Source organism: Poecilia formosa, unplaced genomic scaffold (genome assembly GCF_000485575.1).
Source record: "Poecilia formosa unplaced genomic scaffold, Poecilia_formosa-5.1.2 Scaffold291, whole genome shotgun sequence".
Taxonomy (NCBI): domain Eukaryota; kingdom Metazoa; phylum Chordata; class Actinopteri; order Cyprinodontiformes; family Poeciliidae; genus Poecilia; species Poecilia formosa.
Window position 1 is genome coordinate 659,436 of NW_006800230.1, and position 20,265 is coordinate 679,700.

Sequence of the window (20,265 nt, forward strand, 5' to 3'; positions counted from 1 at the left end):
AGAGAGGTGCACCGATTCCAGTTTTGGATGATACCGAAAGTTGTAAATTTTCAAACATATTCTTACAAAACTATGATAATGTTAATAACCAGGATGAATTTCAACACGATGTTCACCGCATTTTGATAAATCCGTATTTACATTACTCTCAGTAGTAAGCAGGGATGTAATGATGTGATGTTATGGTGGTTAACTGATTGAGAAGGTTTCTAAATAAATTTAAAATCGTTTTTTCTATATCAAATATATGCTAAATGTAGTATCTATATATGTATTATTATTATTATCTTAGTTTTGTTCATAGTACCTGTAAGGGTCATTGACGCTGGCGCGGATCATCTCCATGGCTCTCTCCCGTATCCCACAGGTGCTGATGTCTCTCCCCAGGCCCAGATCCAGAATCAACCCCAGCGGACAGGACAGGGGACAGGTGAGCACCATGCAGACCTGGGCCAGCCAGGTCAGCCCGGGCGCCAGCTGGAAGCCGTAGCCGGAGCACAGGACGTGAGGAACCAGCTCAGCCAGGAAGAAGATCAGAAAGCCGCTGGTGAACACCGCCGAGACTATGGAGCCCAGCGCCCGGTACAGGAGCACCCCGATGACGGAGTGGCCCAAGACGCAGAGGAAAAGCAGCGAGCATGTCTGAGTGGGAAAGAGCTTTGTTGGCAAGAAGAAAACGAAACGGCCCTCCGACTAGGACTGGGCAACGAATTAATAACAATACATAGTGAGATAAACACATGATCAATATCAATATATAATACGTCCGATACAATGTTCAATAATTTCACTGAAATCCGATCCAGAACCGCACAGCATTCTGGGGGATGTAGGCAGAGGAAAGACCTAAACAGCTCAACTTCTCACGGCCAGCTAACCAAAGTACCAACTAATTCACTCAGTCACTAGTTAGCCATCTACATCCTGATGAACCTACCATGGCTCTGTGGGTTAAGCAACCAACTAGCAGTCTAAAGGTACCAGGTCGATTCCAGTGTTTGTTGTATAAATATCTAGTGTCAAAACAACGTTAATTATTAACATGCATATGAACAAAGAGATAAAACCACCAGTTTGATACCATTTCAGATATTCAAAACATAAACTAATATCGACTGAAACCCTTATATCGTGTTAAGTTCCAACTTGCTCTACCTCAGGAACTCACCAAGAAGTTCCCCCTCCTCCTGATAGGCTCCAGGCGCTTGGCGGCTCGCTTCTCCTCCTCGGATCCGCAGCTGTGGAGAACATAGAGCTCCACGGGGTCGAGCCACAGCAGGCTCAAGTTTACGGTCCTCAGCAGCCCGCAGATCAGCAGCATCAGCACCACCAGGAGAGCCAGACCCCACGGGGGGACTGCCGTCTTGGTCATATTAAGCCGTGGGGGGGCTGTCGTCGGGGTCATATCCAGCCGTGGAGGGACTGTAGATTCTCCCGGACAAACTTGCAGTCTGTCCGGGCCCACTGATGCCCACATCCCCCCTCTCTGTACACACAGGTGGTAGAAATCCGCGGAGATGCTCCCACGCTTCTTCACCTCCACCGTCAGCAGCCCGCTGTTCGGCTCGTCCGCTTTGAACGGTTCCGTTGCATTAAAGGCGGATTCCTGCCGACTGGACTCCTCTTTGCACGGGTCCGGGGCATCACCGACCGACCCTGCGGCTCCCTCAGCCGCCCCAGCGAACGCGAGCCACGGCCACGGCCAGCTTCCATTCAGATTAGCCCCAAAGAGACGGAGCTGGAACGTGGCTCCTTCTGGCGCCGAGATGATTCGGTCCTTCATGCGCACCAGACCCCCTGGGTCTTCCAGTCGCAGCCCCACGACCTGCGGAGCTTCCTGGCTGCAGGCGCCGAATCTGATCCCGCAGAACAACAATATCATCAACAGGAACCGTAGACCTGCCAAGCTGGCCACCATATTGGAATTGCTCAGCCTGGCTCTGCGCGGGTCATGTGACTCCAGTCTGCCATTGGTCCCGCCCACTCGAGCGCTGCAACTGAGCAGCTTCGGTGGCCATTTAGGGTCGACTCGTGATCTTTTACATGAGGTGAGCGAGTGAGCGTGGCGTCCATGTTGGCGCTGGATTCTTGGCTGTTTTTGTTTTTAAAGCTCCGCCCCTTCGCAGTGTGTGTCCACAGCCACAGGAGACGAGAACGAGCTCACGCCCATCTTTGTTGGATTTCTTGAAAACAAGCCATTCATGGCTCTACCCGTCTGCTGAACACACGTCCTTTTTTAAATCTAAAGTTAAATTAATACCTTTCACCACATGTGCTCATAAAAATGATTAATATTTAATAGGTCTGTCTGCAAATGTTAGAATTTCTTCTTTCAAACCACAAAGGATTGATTTGTGCAGGTCTGACTGATTTGTGTTTGTCAACTTATTTAAAGTCTTCAATGGACAAAGTTCTCTTCCTCTGATACACTGATTGACTTCAGCAGGGGCTGAGCAACTTCTTTTGGGCTTCAGGGCAGACATTCTAACAAGCCTCCATTTGACCCCCTCAGGATACCTGATGTTTATCATTTCCTCTGACAACTAGAAGGCAGATGAGAACATTTAGGGGAAAAAATAAAATAAAAAAAACACCTTACAGACCCTAGATTATTATATCACTAATATAATAATCTAGGGTCTGTCTGGCAATAGATCACACCTCAATGCTAAATGCAAATAATCTTTAGCTATATTCTTTATATCATAGATTTAGTTGTTTTCACAGTGTAAGGGTATTTTTTGGTTTTATTTTTTTTTAAACTGAAATACAGTGCGATCCACTGCAAAATTTTTTAACATTAAAGTTGTAGTTATGAGAAAGAAGGATGCATTCATGTTTTGTTTTTTTTGTTTTTTTGTTTATTTACACAAGGGTTAATATTTTATAGATAAATGTCCTAATCTTATTTTTTCTGGCTAAAAGTTTTTGCAGTAACAAAATTTTGACCTTTTATTACCCCATTCACTCCAGTCAAGCTAAATAAAATCTATTCAGAGCGGCAAATGTTACAGAAATGTTTGGAGAAAAAAAAATGAACGCAGAGATTTAAAAATTTAGACCAATGTTGACATCTGATATTTTTCCATTATTGGAAATTCCTCCTAACTTTATAGTTCACTCTGAAATCATCTGATCCTGATATGAGCGTTTATATCAGGTGAATAAATAGACCCTTGGTAAAACAACTGGCATAATCACTGAGTATGAAGTCAATAATCAGCTAATCAGCAATAAATACAAACTACAATTAAACAATATCGCAGAATCAAATATAGCAGCAAATAAAAATAATAAAAGCTAACAACCTTTCCTTATATTTTACTGAAATAGGACACGACACATCGAGAAGAAAAGTGTTTTAAGCAATGGTTAAAAATTATTAGTGTTCTAATCATTTTTGACCGGTGCTCAGAACAAGGTTAGGCTTTTCTATGAGCAACATTCATAGTTTCTATTAACTTTTTAAAAGAGCAGGTTTCGGTTGTTTTTGTTTGTTGTTTTTTTTTTACCTCAAACCCAAACTGACCAGGTGTCAGACTGGTGGCAGTTAAAATGGTCTGAAATCTTGATGGAGAACCAGGTCATTATTGATAAAATGCAAACCTTTTCCCTGTCGCTTTGAACCTAACCATGAAAACAAAAAGCTTCACTTCTTGCTTTGCCTAACTAGGACAGGTTCTGCATCCTGCCTGGTCCAGAAATGGAGCATCTCCAGGATCTCAGCTGAGAACAAGAGTCTGTCTCTAAGTCTAAGAAGACTGATGTTGTTGTTTGTTACTTTGGATGATACTACGGAAATTTGGAAAATGTTCACTTTATTTAAAGTCCTCTTTCTTTCGTAGTAGTTAACTATATGTGAGTCAGCTAATACATAAATTTAACACGTTAAAATGAAACACTTTTTTTCAACCAGAATCTTTATGTTCAAGTGTTTCTGGTACATCCGTAAATTTGACGCACATGTGACGTTCACTAACAACGGTGATGAATTTTACTTCAAAACATAATCTGATGTGACACTGGAAAAGACTGTTGTGTTCAAGTTGTGCTAATAGTACTTAGCCTATCAGCGAAGCTATTCAGGCCTAAAGTAGCATGTCAATGCTAACCATGTAGCAGAAGCACATACGTCCCCAACTCCAATGTCAGCGTCCACAGTTTACATTTCTAAAGAAGTTCCATGAACGATCATATTCAGATTCAGATTCAGATTTAAAAGTTTTCAATACTGTTTCCATTTGAAAACCTTCATGTTGGCTCTGCTACCTTGAGCTCAAGTCCACTGGTCCAACAGAGAGCAGAATTCATGGTTACATCAATTTACAGCACATAGTTCGGGTACGGAAGCAGCAAAGCAGTCCCAGTGCATTATGCTACCACTACCATGTTTGACTGTAGGTATGATGTTCTGGTTAACAACCAGTTTGCTTTGCTGTGTAGTGACTTTGTGCCTTAAACTCTCCTATTGAGGCCATTTTTGTCCAGATTCTTGTTGAATCAAACATGGCTACCTTATCCAAGCCCTGCAGTGCTTCAGATGTTCTTTGTTCTTTCATGACCTCCTGGATGAATTGTTGATGTGCTTTTTAGTAATATTAGTTGGCTGGTCAACTCTTGGAAGACTCACCACTGTTCCATGTTTTCTCCTTTTGCGGATAATAGTTTTCACTCTGATTCACTGAAGTTCCAAAACCGAAGAAATTCCTTTGAAACCCATTTCAGACCAACAGATTTCAATGAATTTCTTAACTCTTCAATTTTCTATAGATCAGAATTGGAAGTGTTACTTTTTGAGATTTATTTAACCATCTTGTCAAGACACATAACCAATTCTACAGATCATGTCTGGTTATGGCTGGTAGAATCGAGTAATTCTTTTCATAGATCAAATCTAAAATATTCAAAGGAAAATGCAACTGGGGAAGCGCAAACACTTGACATGCTATTGATGTAGCCAATCCAGGGATGTCATTTTGTTTCCCTTGGAACTTTCTGTGATACTGCTAAGATATTTGCCATTGTGTCTTTTTCCACGTACTGAGATAAATTTTGTGTTGGAACTATTAAAATAATTAAAATAGACAGAAGTGTTTATACATTTTAGATAAATGCTGGAGTCTATAACCCCTGAGGACCAGGGATCCACTGTATATGATGGAAGACTAAAAATAAGTTAATAAAGACAAACTAGTTTATCCTAAGATTGCGAGCCGTAGTGTAGCAGAGAGCAGTAGGGAGGAGGTGAGTCTGTAGAGGTTACCCAACGAGGGAGCAGAGCCCACCTGGATGTGGGGTACAAACAAATATTTCCACAGGAGCCTGGAGATAAACCCAGTGGACGGTTTGCGTTTCACACTGAACAAACATGACCGTGGCTGCTTGATGAAGACACCGCCTAACTGATTGGTTTGGGTTCAAATGACAATCATTAACTCTGCTTTTTTATCATAATTACAAATGGACCAGAGAAAAATATGATAACACAAACATGGAGCAATAAAACAGCAGACTATAATAAGGGGCCACCCTTCTACATTCATCATATCCTTCAGGATTCCTCTGGGCAGTGATTCACTGCAGTTGGTGAGTTCTTTTTCTTTCTTTTTTTTTTTTTACTATTTTTACAATTCATTTTGCAATAATTGTTCCAGTGTCAGATGTATACCTCGACAAATAAAGAAATGACAGTATAAATAAATAATATTTTCATGTCACATCACATGTAACTGGAAGATTTTCCAGTGTCTTTGTTCAGGCTGGTGAAATTTTAGTTCTGAACATCTGATATTTTGCAGCCTCGTGTTGTTTAGCTGATTTGAGGAGGATTGGTATATTTGTAGTGGGACCAATGATGTCACATGTTATGATGTATCATCCTTCCCTAATAGGAGCAGTGCAGATATTAGTTTCGGGGAAAAAACAAAAGAAAAAAAAAACACACACACACAGAAGCTGTGCTCTAAACTCTCAAAATCTCTTTAAAAATCCACTATTGACATTTGGATCATAAATCGTTAGTGTCAGGAAAACATACTGACCCTTTCCACAATATCTATCTACTTTTCTGCAATGCCTCTTAAAAATACTCAAACCCCTTGACTCAAACAGCTGCAAACTTTGATGTATTTATTGGGACTTTCTGTGGTGAACTTTTACAAAGTAAGGTTTAATGCTGAAGTGGGAGGAACATTATGCCTTATTTTTGATGTTTTTTATAACCCAGCTGCCAGTCTGATGAACTTTCTGTCCATGAAGTCCAAACCTGAACATTCCCACAGGAAAGCATGGTGGTGGCTGCATTATGCAGTGGGGATGTTTTTCTTCAACAGGGACCAGGAAGCTGAAGGACAATGACATCAAACACACAACCAGAGATATACCGGGATGGTTCAGATCAAAATATATTCAGGTGCTAGAACGGTCCAGTCAAAGATCAGACCTGAATCCGGTTGAAGATCTATGGCAAGACTTGGTGGGGAGAAAAAATGATAGTCACACTCTCTGTCCAGTCTGAATGAACTTGAACTATTTAGCAAGACAGAATGAGCAAAAAGTTTTATCTGATGTGCAACGCTGACAACGATCCACCAACAGGAACTTTAAGTTGTTGCAGGAACTGTGAAAACAAAATGCACAGCTGACATTCATAAACTGTATTGATTTGTTTGGTCTCTTTTAGCATTTTATTATTTGGGTTGGTATGCTTTATCTGTTAATGACATAATAAACTGTTCTCTTATCTTCCTTATCTACATGTGACCCCTTCCGCAGGAACCTTTATTCCAAATGACCTCAGATAAAACTAACTGTACGGTACTTCACCCTTGTTTACCTTTAATCAAGATGCTTATTATCACACTGACATGGCCCCCACTTCATTGCAATAAAGTCTCCTCCCTCAAAGCTCTGCCCCTGATAAAACACTGATTGATTGTTTTGCCCACAGATGAGAAACTATGGAAAAGAAAGCCTTGCTTACCTCCGGACAGCAGAGTACCGTCTTCCTTTCCAACAAGGAGGAGGTGTACAGGATTCCTGCTCTGCACTATGACCAAGACCAAAAGATTCTGCTGGCCTTTGCAGAGAAGCGGCGAACCTCAAATGATGCCAGTGCGGAGGTGCTGGTCATGAAAACAGGAGAGCTGGTCAAAGACGAAGCCACTCTTGAAATAAGTGTTAAGGTAAATCGTCTAAACCAGTCTCTCTCAGCCTGTGGTCTGCAAGGTGCTGCAGGTAAATGAGCATTTATTTGCTGTGATGTGAGCTTAAAGTCTGACGCTACAGTTAGCTTACCAAAGGATTGTGTTTAAATTAATAATGGATGAGAAGCTTTGGAAAAGCTGAAGATATCAGAGTCATTCAGTCTGCAGGAATATTTTTCAGTTTTTTGGGGTGAGTTGCAGAACTTTTGTTTTTGAGCAGTGCTGTGCCCCACGCTGACTAACTGCATCTGTAGCACCTAAAATAAAATTATTATTTATGTTGGGCTTAGAATACGCAGTTTAGAATCTCTTACTCAAAATGTCTCGAGTAGACTTGTTCATAATTTTGTCATCATCATCCTTCTCTTTAAGATGAACAGTCAGTTAAGACTAACATTAATATTTTCATTTCAGGTTGCATATAGTAAGATGTTGGGGTTATCTCGGGGGCAATTTCAAGTTAGGTGGTCCGTGAGTGTTTGTTAAATGGGTTTAGTGGTCCTCCATCTGAAAATGTTTGAGAAACACTGGTCTAAACCAACTGTTTTCTTGCTGTGTCATTCATTTCAGCATGGCTCTAACTCAGAGTTGTATGCTTTTGCAGTGGTCAGTGTCCAGAAACGTGGTGGAGAAGGTCCATCTTGGTGGATATCGTCCCATGAATCCATGCCCAGTCTACGAAAAGACAACCAAGACACTCTTTCTGTTTTTCATCTGTGTCGAAGGAAACGTTTCAGAACCATGGCAGAGGTTCTGGGGCGTCAACAAGGCCCGTCTCTGCTACATGACGACCAGAGACGCCGGTGAGACCTGGAGCTCGGTCACTGATTTGACAGTAAATTTTCCTCAGACCAAACAGTGGGCAACGTTTGCCGTTGGTCCGGGTCACGGCCTCCAAACAGAAAGCGGTAGACTGATCGTTCCAGCCTACGCTTACGTCTCTCGCTTCCCCTCGTGCTTCTGCGTGTCGTGTTTTTTTGCCGTCTCGCGCGCGTTCTGCTTTTACAGTGACGACAAAGGCGCCACGTGGCAGCTGGGCAACACGCTCGACGACAAATCGGTTGAATGCGAAATGGCCGAGGTTTCGGATGGCGAAGGCAGCAGGTACGTTTACTGTAATGCCCGCAATGAGGGAGGCTACCGTGTGGAGGCAGTCAGTGACAACGGGGGAGAGGATTTCCTCACCCTCCCTTTTGCTGAGAAGCTCGTGGAAACAGGCGGGGGATGTCAGGGGAGTGTGGTCTCCTTTCCAGCTCAACCTGGAGTGGCTGGTGCAAATCTGGAGCCGCGGTGGCTGCTTTACTCCCATCCGACCAGTCAGTCCAAAAGAGTGGACCTAGGGGTGTATCTGAACAAATCCCCACAGGATCCAAGTGCATGGAGCAACCCTTGGATCCTCAACAAGGGCCCCAGTGGTTACTCTGACCTGGCATACCTTGAAGATGGCTGGTTTGCATGTCTGATGGAGTGTGGAGAAGCATCTGAAATTGAACAGATAGCATGCAATGTCTTCAGCTACATTCAAGTAAAAAAAGGTATTGAAAACTAAAACACTGATCCTTGCAAACACAGTTTGCAAATATTAATTTTTACTCCTTAATAGGATTAACATAAGCATAGTTGCACCATCATTAAATCATTTGCTGATGACATGAAGAAATACTTTCTGATTACACATACTAGCATTTTTAGGCACTTTGCCAATTAATTGGTGGAGGTGAAAATCTTTTTTTGTTTGATATTCATCTGACATTTTCTATACTTCCAACTGCTTGTCAACTATAGGCAAAGACAGATAAATCAATGTGTCAATTACTAGTGAAATAACTTATTATAAAACAACACAAGTGTTTTACTCGTGATGTTTTAACCCTGATATCATACCTGATCTTTGGTAGACGCTCAGCATAAGGAGTTTCCTCTATCGGTGTTTTGTTGACGAAGTGACAGAAACAAACACCGGGATTTTAGTGATCTCTTAAAACTGAGAAGCTATTTGTCTTGATTCTTTGTCTATTGGAAAGAACCCAATGAACCCTGGAATAATCCCATTTCACTTTGGGTCCATGTTTAACACGCAAATTCTAAAGTCAAAAATGAATCATTTCTGACTAGATGCTGGTGCAGACAGATTAACACGCTATAATCCTAACAAACTAAAACGAAAAAAGAAAAAAAAATGGCTGGACTGAATCCTTTGATTATGTTCTAAAGAAGTCGGGTTTCCTGGGGTTTTTACGGTATATTTTTGGTCATCTATTGAACTTTTTGCTTTTGATCAAACTTTGATGTGAAAATAAATATCTAAATATGATGTATTCAAGCATTTAATTGAGATTTAACTAATGAATAAAGTGTTATTTTTCCTTCAACCAGTTTTTTCATCGTTCTTTAATTCAGGGCAGCTTGTGGTGTTTGGTCTGAGGTTCCAGAACCAACCTCGGGAGCTTTGCTGCATGTTTTCCCCCATTTTCTGTCTAGTCAATTTGAATAAAGGCCACTAGTGGCTACAAATCTTTAAAAAGCATTTAGATAGACTTTCAGTAAAGCTGTCCACATGAACCTCCTCCTAATCTCAGTTTATGAAATATTTCTACACCTTGAGAATAAGAAAAGAAAAAAGTAATTATAGGCTGGAATATAAGGTTTTATTTTTATGAGTCCTCTGTCCACAATTTATTTCATATTTGCATTGCTCCCATACAAACTATAAAAGACTACACCTCAGTAGCTCAATGTATCCTATCCCTGGTATAACATCAAGGTTTTGTGATGTAAAAAAATGGCACGTTAAATAACTAAAAATGTACATTTTCCATCTATAATGTGACATTTATTCTGAACAGCTCAATGGAAAGTTAATAACAGGAAAAACCCAAATTGGAAAAAGTTGCAACAACCAGGTTGCAAAAGTGTATGCACACTCAAACATTTTGCAGAAGAATCCTTTAATCCAGTTTTAGTCTTTTTTCAAATTCACACGTCAGTTTAATAGCTGATAATCTGAATTACTGTCCATAAAGTAGGACCGTTCTGACTTTTGCCAGATGCCATATTTTTTTAGAGACGTCATAAAGGGTAAAAAAAAAGGATCTCATTATATAAAGGTATCAGTCAGTTCAAAGTGGTCCACAACAAGAATATGTCCATTTTTAGATTAGTTTTTTCAATTGCATGAAGGAGGACAAATATCACACAAAATAGATTATTCATAATTCATTTTTTTACACCACAAAAACTTGACATTTTAACAGAGCTGGGTGAGACAAACACTTCATATTTCATTTCATCTACAACTCTTTTGCTCTTTGCATGGATTGCATCCATTTTTTGAAAGTTCAAACGGTTCCATCTGTGATGTGGAAAAAATTCCTCTGTGCTGTAAAATATTTAACCTTCACAAGAAGTCTAATCACCACACCGCTGCAAGACCACAAAAAAAAGGTAAAAAAAACACAACAGGGGGTTGCTGATAAACTCGGCTCTGAAAACGGCTCAGATTAGAGCGGGAGCGAGGGAGGAAAGAATTTCAATCCTTCTGCACGGCAGGAGAAGGGTCAAAGTCAGGACAAGGTGACGGGCTGATGAAGAGGCGTGGGAAGAAAAAAGCAACCAAAAGGAAGGATTATAGGGAGAGGAAGAAAGTTTTTGTACGACTAAAGAAAAAAAAAAAAAGACGATCGGCGCAACTCATTAGTTGAGGTCAACTCTGTGCAATGTTTATTGCTATGTAATGTCTTCCAACATTGGAAATAAAACTTCATTTCAGAATAAATAGATCTATTTTTTTTTCTACATGTTTCTCAGCATCTTTTCATATACATAGTATTTACATTAATATAACCCAAACATAACTGAGGGAACTGAACACAGTGTTTCTGGGCAAAGTAACCCAATAAAAGCTGTGGTTACAGCTGGAAGCCCGTTTCACAGATCCATAATCACACACAAAAAAAATAAAATAAATAAATATCATGTTTATAATAAATACATCTTTACTAAGGAGGTCTTCATATTTCCCAGCACACAAACTGGTTCTCCTGCAGCCAACCAGTGACTTTCACCAGAAATCAGTTCTATCTACAGCTACATGAGAGCTACCAACCAACAGAGAGGCCTACCTAAAACACAAAGTAAGGCTAATTATGTTGCATTTATTGTGCAGGTTTCACACTTCTGGTCTGGAGGATGCTGGAGAATAATGATGGCAAGTGTTTTTGTTTTGTTTTGTTTTGGGTTTTTTTAATTCAGGCTCCGTTTACATGACACCGTTGCCTGGAAATTGTCAGTATTTTCGGATGCTGATTGGGAAAAAATCCCATGTTTAGACAGCACCTCCAAGACACATCGAGTCAGCTGTAGCTGTCATGACAGGCCACTAGATGGCACTGTGATTTTAGCACGACATTGAATGCGCATGCGATTTTTACGAGAGCTTTCCCAGAGCTGGATTCATAATTTAGGAGACAGCTAGGCTAAAATGAGCCCCTATTATGCCTAGCTATGGGTTTACTGGGTGGCTAAAGGTTAAATTAGTGTAGGAAGGGATGTAATGGTACATACTGCTCAGTTGAGGATTAGACCTATTTAATATACGGTCTTAGTAACTGTGTTTCTATTAAAAACTTTGTCAATATTCTGCAAACGTTGAAACTTTTGCAAATGCAGTGATTCATTTAAGTAAGAAACATAATTCAAATAACACATGGACAAGTTTGTTCATGAAATAAGTCATTAAGAAACATGCTATGCAATCATCCTCCACCTTCTTCCTGTCGTTTTCTTTGTGGTTTACGCCAGTGGAAACATCCGGTTGTTGATCTTGTGACTCGTGTAACGTGAAAAAAAGTGTTTCCGTTGCAGTTTTGTGAGATAAATTGATTTTAATGTGGCCATAACCCACCTCATCCTAGCACCAAAACTATTTATTGAAAAGTGTGATTTATTTTCCCCCGAAATTGGTAAATTATACAGTTAATGGAAACACAGCTAGTGTTTCCTTACATGCTAGGTGTGTGGTGTATACACCATGGTATGATGGGATATTAGTTCTGTATTAGTTGTGATGTGTGCCAGTCAAAGGACAGGTATCAGAGCTGGCTAGCTTCATGATGCTTTAGTGCTGGGAAGCGTCTTCTGGCGCCATCTTTAAATACTGCTTAATGTTGACTGAATTTCTTTACACTAATTAGACAATCTTGGTCTGTGTTTCAACTGGAGCACATAACGTTTTTAAAGGTTAAATGGACTAGACAGACAACTTGTTATAATGAAGAAGATTCTGTGGAAGCAACTTCTTCCATCTTGAAGGCTGTTGTCTGCAGGTAAAACTATTCTGCATTACCTAAACAGTATTCAAAATGTCAAAAAAAAAAAAAAAAAAAAATTCTGATGGGATTTTTTCTAATCTGCGTGTGAATCTGTGTTGGACGAGGAAGCACTTCCTGATCCGACCAGTAAAACCTGCCAACCTCAGCAGGGTCTTTGGGGAACTTTTCCTTTAAGAAGCCAGAGCCTTGTATAAAGAAAATAAACAGCTTTTTGCTTTATGACAACAGCCACAGTAAACCTAGAGCCTATTAGGTCCTGGAGCAGGATACCAGTTTGCCTAGCTGCTAACCCAGCATCTGGAATCTCTTTCACATAACAATGCTTTGAAATAGTTACCATTTTTAAATGTATGCAACAAAACTCTAAACTGTACAGTTTCTACATCAATGCTAGCTTATAAAACTGTATTTTTATCAAATTAATTCTTTTAAACTCTTCAAATAAATCTGTCATCGACAAAATAGTTTACCTTTGCAGTCAATTAACAGCTTTACACACGTGAAACCAAAGAAAGTAGATGACAACTGGCCCCTGGGCCACACTTTGGATACCGCTGCCATAAATTAACCACTTTGCACCCATTTAATCATTGCATATCAAACTTGGTTAATTTGTTAGTTTAGAACTTTTGATGAATCCTGGAGATAAATCATCAAAAATGCTTACATTTCTTGTAGACTTTTATTTAATTGTATTTTTTCCCTTAAGGCTTTACACTCCATCTTATTACCATTGGTTATGAATCTAATCTCTTCTTGGACCATTTAATTTCTATGAAGTATTATCAATTTTGACCCTTTTTTAAGCTAAAGTAGCTCTAAGTTAGCTCCTGTCTGGGGGCATTGAAGTCTCAAAACTCAATTTTCTTCAAGTACAACAAAAATAGATCAAAGACAAGATCTTTACATGATCAGCTGTCATAGCGAGTCCCCGAGGCAGGTATCGACTATTTGTGTTTGGTACCATGCAACCCATGGCTAACGGCTCCTTTTCTTAGCTAAACAGGTAGTGTACAAAACAACCAAACTCTTAAAGTACAAACTGGTAAAATGACCCGAGCCTATTGAATACACACCAGCAGCTTCAGAAACACACTCAGACCGCACGCAGTGAGGACTGAGTGGCTTCATTTGTTTCAGTCCATCTGAACACAGCTAAATTCTCCAAAACAAGCAGTCAGCATCATTTACAGACATGTTAAAATGTACTTCCCACTGTGTGAGGAGCATGAGGTAAAACCCTGTTCTGGAAGGTTCTCTGAGGCCAGGGGCGGAGCTTCTAACGGGATGGTTGCTACTGCGTTGGATAAAAGTGAGAATGGGTTGTCTTTTGAACTCCAGTTAGCCACTATGCTAGCTTAGCATGACCAGCTTGTTTCCACACAGATGTTCCATTTTTCCGGAACTGACCCAAATGTGCGAGACAGAAATTCTTACCCACTTGTTGCAGTTTGTGAAGAATTATTAGAAAAGCCAATTTATTAAATTTGGGAACTCAGTAGTTAGGCACATAAAAGCCAATCTTATGGTTAAAAAAAGGAAAATGAAAAACTTGCTTCATAAACATATAGTTTAGTCAAAGTGATTTGGAGACCAAGGCCAACAGAAGGTGGCCATTTTAACAACATATGAGATCAATCAGAATCCTAAAAGTTATGTGGAAACAAGGTTTTAACAGTGCGTTGACATTACAACTGGTTTACTAGTGTTTCCATCCCAACTCCCCCACTGACCTCTGTACCTTTAGATTCTTTTAAAACACATATGTTCACATATCAAACCTCTTTCAAGCATTAAACAATACATTTTCTGTAAAGCTCCAGCTCTATCTGTTCTGTTAATGCCTTTTCAAGTACTGATTTTACCTGGTGCCAGTTATTTGCTGGGTTTCATTTGACTGTTCACATTTATTCAAACTATTTCAAAATTCCTGATCTGGACCTCGTTCTGCCAAAAAGCGAGCACAGATTGTCGTTTGATAAGATCCTGGATGGAGCCAAAACGTACTGGACTTAAGTTGAAGTTTAGGAGATTTGTGGTGCATTCAATTTGTACTCGGAAGTCAGAGTTTCTGAGTTGCAAGCCAGAAAAATACACTGTAGCAGAATTCTGATTCGGAAAATCAAACTCAGTCTTAGAATCCAATATGGCTGCCAATCATATAAAACATAATGACAGCAGTCACTAAAACCTGTTTATTAGGTCAGTTTAAATCTCTTTTAGTCAGTTGCACAAATGGTACAGTTTAATGTATGCCAGTGAAGGTGTTGGAAAAACTTTTCTGGTTGTATTGCTAACCGTAGATCGCTTAGCAAACCAACAGTTAGCAAATCTCCCTAATTTTCCAACCTGCAACTGGAAAACTGTTAAGTGTGAGGCAAAAATCCTACTTTCAGTGCAACGCACCACTAGCTTGTGGCTCCAATAAGAAATGTTTGACCCGTCAAAAAGCACCGAGGCATTGTTTTTAGCTCATCTGTTTTTATCTTGTTTAGTTACGTTGTGAGAGCGAGGGCGCTTCTTCTTCTTCCTATTATTTAGTTTTTTTATTGGCAGTTGGAAATTTAAGGTACGTTTACTGCCACCTGACAAACCGGACTGTGGACGTCAATGATCTTTTGTATTTTTAAGTTGTTAAGGTTATTGCCACCTGCTGGCGCTACATGTGTATTACAGCGTTAAGGATTGAGCAGACCCTGAGATGTGCAAATAAACAACTTAATTACACTTTTTAAAAATTGTTTTCTAAGCATGGCAGCCATGCTGAATTTTTACGTTGATTTAAGACAAAGTTCTGATTTCAGGTGCTCCAGTTATTTTGTTTTTACTGCTTAAAACTCAGAAATGACAACCACTGAGTAGAAGGGGAACACACCAGAAGATAAAATTAAAGATATTTCACAATGTGAATCACAAAAAAAATCCCCACAAACAACCAGGGAATAAATTATTTGATTTCACAAATGCATAAAAATGAATGACAAAAAATCAGTTATTCTAAGAAATAACTGTAAGCTGCAACAGAAAAGACTCCCATCTTTTTAGACAAACTACTGCAACAGTTTTATGACAGTAAAACTCTTCACATTAACTCTCACTAAGGAAGGGGAGACGTCCCAAAATGCCACGCTGTTACAAATAAAAACCTGTTTATTTGGTAAGGAGCTTTTCTGTTGGACACCAAACAAGTTTAGCTTATTCTGGCAAAAGTTTGGTCAGGTTTGAATCACTTAGTTTCTGCAGAGTAGCCAGCTGTGCTATGAACGTACAGAAAACTGGGAGCACGGCCAGTTCCTCCCTTATTTGGTCTTCAGGTGAGCTATTGATCATTAAACAGCTGCAACCTAAGCTAACCCAGTGGAAATAAATAAAAACAGAAGCTGAGTGTAATTTGTAACCGCGACTGTTCCAGTAAATCATTTAAAACACGACGAGATGCAACAGGGTGGTTCAGGTTTGGCCACCTCTCTGAGAGGGAACCAAAGCTCCACCAAACCATTCACAGTGAGGGATTTCCAGTGGAAGACGTAAAATAAGCTGTCCCTCAGTTAGAAAGCAAACAATAAACCCACTTTCAAATATATGTNGAGAAAAATATGATAACACAAACATGGAGCAATAAAACAGCAGACTATAATAAGGGGCCACCCTTCTACATTCATCATATCCTTCAGGATTCCTCTGGGCAGTGATTCACTGCAGTTGGTGAGTTCTTTTTCTTTCTTTTTTTTTTTTTACTATTTTTACAATTCATTTTGCAATAATTGTTCCAGTGTCAGATGTATACCTCGACAAATAAAGAAATGACAGTATAAATAAATAATATTTTCATGTCACATCACATGTAACTGGAAGATTTTCCAGTGTCTTTGTTCAGGCTGGTGAACTTTTAGTTCTGAACATCTGATATTTTGCAGCCTCGTGTTGTTTAGCTGATTTGAGGAGGATTGGTATATTTGTAGTGGGACCAATGATGTCACATGTTATGATGTATCATCCTTCCCTAATAGGAGCAGTGCAGATATTAGTTTCGGGGAAAAAACAAAAGAAAAAAAAAACACACACACACAGAAGCTGTGCTCTAAACTCTCAAAATCTCTTTAAAAATCCACTATTGACATTTGGATCATAAATCGTTAGTGTCAGGAAAACATACTGACCCTTTCCACAATATCTATCTACTTTTCTGCAATGCCTCTTAAAAATACTCAAACCCCTTGACTCAAACAGCTGCAAACTTTGATGTATTTATTGGGACTTTCTGTGGTGAACTTTTACAAAGTAAGGTTTAATGCTGAAGTGGGAGGAACATTATGCCTTATTTTTGATGTTTTTTATAACCCAGCTGCCAGTCTGATGAACTTTCTGTCCATGAAGACAAAACCTGAACATTCCCACAGGAAAGCATGGTGGTGGCTGCATCATGCAGTGGGGATGCTTTTCTTCAACAAGGACCAGGAAGCTGAAGGACAATGACATCAAACACACAACCAGAGATATACCGGGATGGTTCAGATCAAAATATATTCAGGCGCTAGAACGGTCCAGTCAAAGATCAGACCTGAATCCGATTGAAGATCTATGGCAAGATTTGGTGGGGGAAAAAAATGATAGTCACACTCTCTGTCCAGTCTGAATGAACTTGAACTATTTAGCAAGACAGAATGAGCAAAAAGTTTTATCTGATGTGCAACGCTGACAACAATCCACCAACAGGAACTTTAAGTTGTTGCAGGAACTGTGAAAACAAAACTCACAGCTGACATTCATAAACTGTATTGATTTGTTTGGTCTCTTTTAGCATTTTATTATTTGGGTTGGTATGCTTTATCTGTTAATGACATAATAAACTGTTCTCTTATCTTCCTTATCTACATGTGACCCCTTCCGCAGGAACCTTTATTCCAAATGACCTCAGATAAAACTAACTGTACGGTACTTCACCCTTGTTTACCTTTAATCAAGACGCTTATTATCACACTGACATGGCCCCCACTTCATTGCAATAAAGTCTCCTCCCTCAAAGCTCTGCCCCTGATAAAACACTGATTGATTGTTTTGCCCACAGATGAGAAACTATGGAAAAGAAAGCCTTGCTTACCTCCGGACAGCAGAGTACCGTCTTCCTTTCCAACAAGGAGGAGGTGTACAGGATTCCTGCTCTGCACTATGACCAAGACCAAAAGATTCTGCTGGCCTTTGCAGAGAAGCGGCGAACCTCAAATGATGCCAGTGCGGAGGTGCTGGTCATGAAAACAGGAGAGCTGGTCAAAGACGAAGCCACTCTTGAAATAAGTGTTAAGGTAAATCTTCTAAACCAGTCTCTCTCAGCCTGTGGTCTGCAAGGTGCTGCAGGTAAAAGAGCATTTATTTGCCATGATGTGAGCTTAAAGTCTGACGCTACAGTTAGCTTACCAAAGGATTGTGTTTAAACTAATAATGGATGAGAAGCTTTGGAAAAGCTGAAGATACCAGAGTCATTCAGTCTGCAGGAATATTTTTCAGTTTTTTGGGGTGAGTTGCAGAACTTTTGTTTTTGAGCAGTGCTGTGCCCCACGCTGACTAACTGCATCTGTAGCACCTAAAATAAAATTATTATTTATGTTGGGCTTAGAATACGCAGTTTAGAATCTCTTACTCAAAATGTCTCGAGTAGACTTGTTCATAATTTTGTCATCATCATCCTTCTCTTTAAGATGAACAGTCAGTTAAGACTAACATTAATATTTTCATTTCAGGTTGCATATAGTAAGATGTTGGGGTTATCTCGGGGGCAATTTCAAGTTAGGTGGTACGTGAGTGTTTGTTAAATGGGTTTAGTGGTCCTCCATCTGAAAATGTTTGAGAAACACTGGTCTAAACCAACTGTTTTCTTGCTATGCCATTCATTTCAGCATGGCTCTAACTCAGAGTTGTATGCTTTTGCAGTGGTCAGTGTCCAGAAACGTGGTGGAGAAGGTCCATCTTGGTGGATATCGTCCCATGAATCCATGCCCAGTCTACGAAAAGACAACCAAGACACTCTTTCTGTTTTTCATCTGTGTCGAAGGAAACGTTTCAGAACCATGGCAGAGGTTCTGGGGCGTCAACAAGGCCCGTCTCTGCTACATGACGACCAGAGACGCCGGTGAGACCTGGAGCTCGGTCACTGATTTGACAGTAAATTTTCCTCAGACCAAACAGTGGGCAACGTTTGCCGTTGGTCCGGGTCACGGCCTCCAAACAGAAAGCGGTAGACTGATCGTTCCAGCCTACGCTTACGTCTCTCGCTTCCCCTCGTGCTTCTGCGTGTCGTGTTTTTTTGCCGTCTCGCGCGCGTTCTGCTTTTACAGTGACGACAAAGGCGCCACGTGGCAGCTGGGCAACACGCTCGACGACAAATCGGTTGAATGCGAAATGGCCGAGGTTTCGGATGGCGAAGGCAGCAGGTACGTTTACTGTAATGCCCGCAATGAGGGAGGCTACCGTGTGGAGGCAGTCAGTGACAACGGGGGAGAGGATTTCCTCACCCTCCCTTTTGCTGAGAAGCTCGTGGAAACAGGCGGGGGATGTCAGGGGAGTGTGGTCTCCTTTCCAGCTCAACCTGGAGTGGCTGGTGCAAATCTGGAGCCGCGGTGGCTGCTTTACTCCCATCCGACCAGTCAGTCCAAAAGAGTGGACCTAGGGGTGTATCTGAACAAATCCCCACAGGATCCAAGTGCATGGAGCAACCCTTGGATCCTCAACAAGGGCCCCAGTGGTTACTCTGACCTGGCATACCTTGAAGATGGCTGGTTTGCATGTCTGATGGAGTGTGGAGAAGCATCTGAAATTGAACAGATAGCATGCAATGTCTTCAGCTACATTCAAGTAAAAAAAGGTATTGAAAACTAAAACACTGATCCTTGCAAACACAGTTTGCAAATATTAATTTTTACTCCTTAATAGGATTAACATAAGCATAGTTGCACCATCATTAAATCATTTGCTGATGACATGAAGAAATACTTTCTGATTACACATACTAGCATTTTTAGGCACTTTGCCAATTAATTGGTGGAGGTGAAAATCTTTTTTTGTTTGATATTCATCTGACATTTTCTATACTTCCAACTGCTTGTCAACTATAGGCAAAGACAGATAAATCAATGTGTCAATTACTAGTGAAATAACTTATTATAAAACAACACAAGTGTTTTACTCGTGATGTTTTAACCCTGATATCATACCTGATCTTTGGTAGACGCTCAGCATAAGGAGTTTCCTCTATCGGTGTTTTGTTGACGAAGTGACAGAAACAAACACCGGGATTGTAGTGATCTCTTAAAACTGAGAAGCTATTTGTCTTGATTCTTTGTCTATTGGAAAGAACCCAATGAACCCAGGAATAATCCCATTTAACTTTGGGTCCATGTTTAACACGCAAATTCTAAAGTCAAAAATGAATCATTTCTGACTAGATGCTGGTGCAGACAGATTAACACGCTATAATCCTAACAAACTAAAACGAAAAAAGAAAAAAAAATGGCTGGACTGAATCCTTTGATTATGTTCTAAAGAAGTCGGGTTTCCTGGGGTTTTTACGGTATATTTTTGGTCATCTATTGAACTTTTTGCTTTTGATCAAACTTTGATGTGAAAATAAATATCTAAATATGATGTATTCAAGCATTTAATTGAGATTTAACTAATGAATAAAGTGTTATTTTTCCTTCAACCAGTTTTTTCATCGTTCTTTAATTCAGGGCAGC

The 20,265-nt window shown here is 40.2% G+C and overlaps 3 protein-coding genes across 6 annotated transcripts in view; 2 read left to right on the forward strand and 1 right to left on the reverse strand.

The window, feature by feature from the left end:
* cnnm3 (cyclin and CBS domain divalent metal cation transport mediator 3) overlaps positions 1-2,012 on the reverse strand; it is a 16,361-nt gene extending 14,349 nt beyond the window's left edge. For 2 of the 4 annotated variants that reach the window (XM_007571973.2, XM_016681728.1), the window contains exons 1-2: positions 1,169-2,012; positions 308-642 (exon numbers count right to left, since the gene is read on the reverse strand). In XM_007571973.2, the coding sequence (XP_007572035.1) occupies positions 308-642; positions 1,169-1,918 (1,085 nt within the window). In that variant the 5' untranslated portion in view covers positions 1,919-2,012. The remainder of the gene's footprint in view (positions 1-307; positions 643-1,168) is intronic. The other 2 variants (XM_016681729.1, XM_007571972.2) reach the window with 2 other exon arrangements.
* A 4,358-nt stretch (positions 2,013-6,370) lies between these two features.
* On the forward strand, positions 6,371-9,577 carry LOC103151756 (sialidase-4-like). Its single transcript, XM_007571971.2, has 2 exons — positions 6,371-7,184; positions 7,810-9,577. Exons 1-2 carry the CDS (start codon positions 6,960-6,962, stop codon positions 8,752-8,754), a joined length of 1,170 nt encoding a protein of 389 aa, XP_007572033.1. The 5' UTR covers positions 6,371-6,959; the 3' UTR covers positions 8,755-9,577.
* Positions 9,578-17,273: 7,696 nt separating this feature from the next.
* Positions 17,274-19,816, forward strand: LOC103151754 (sialidase-4-like). Its single transcript, XM_007571970.2, has 2 exons — positions 17,274-17,838; positions 18,464-19,816. Exons 1-2 carry the CDS (start codon positions 17,614-17,616, stop codon positions 19,406-19,408), a joined length of 1,170 nt encoding a protein of 389 aa, XP_007572032.1. The 5' UTR covers positions 17,274-17,613; the 3' UTR covers positions 19,409-19,816.
* The last annotated feature ends 449 nt before the right edge of the window (positions 19,817-20,265 follow it).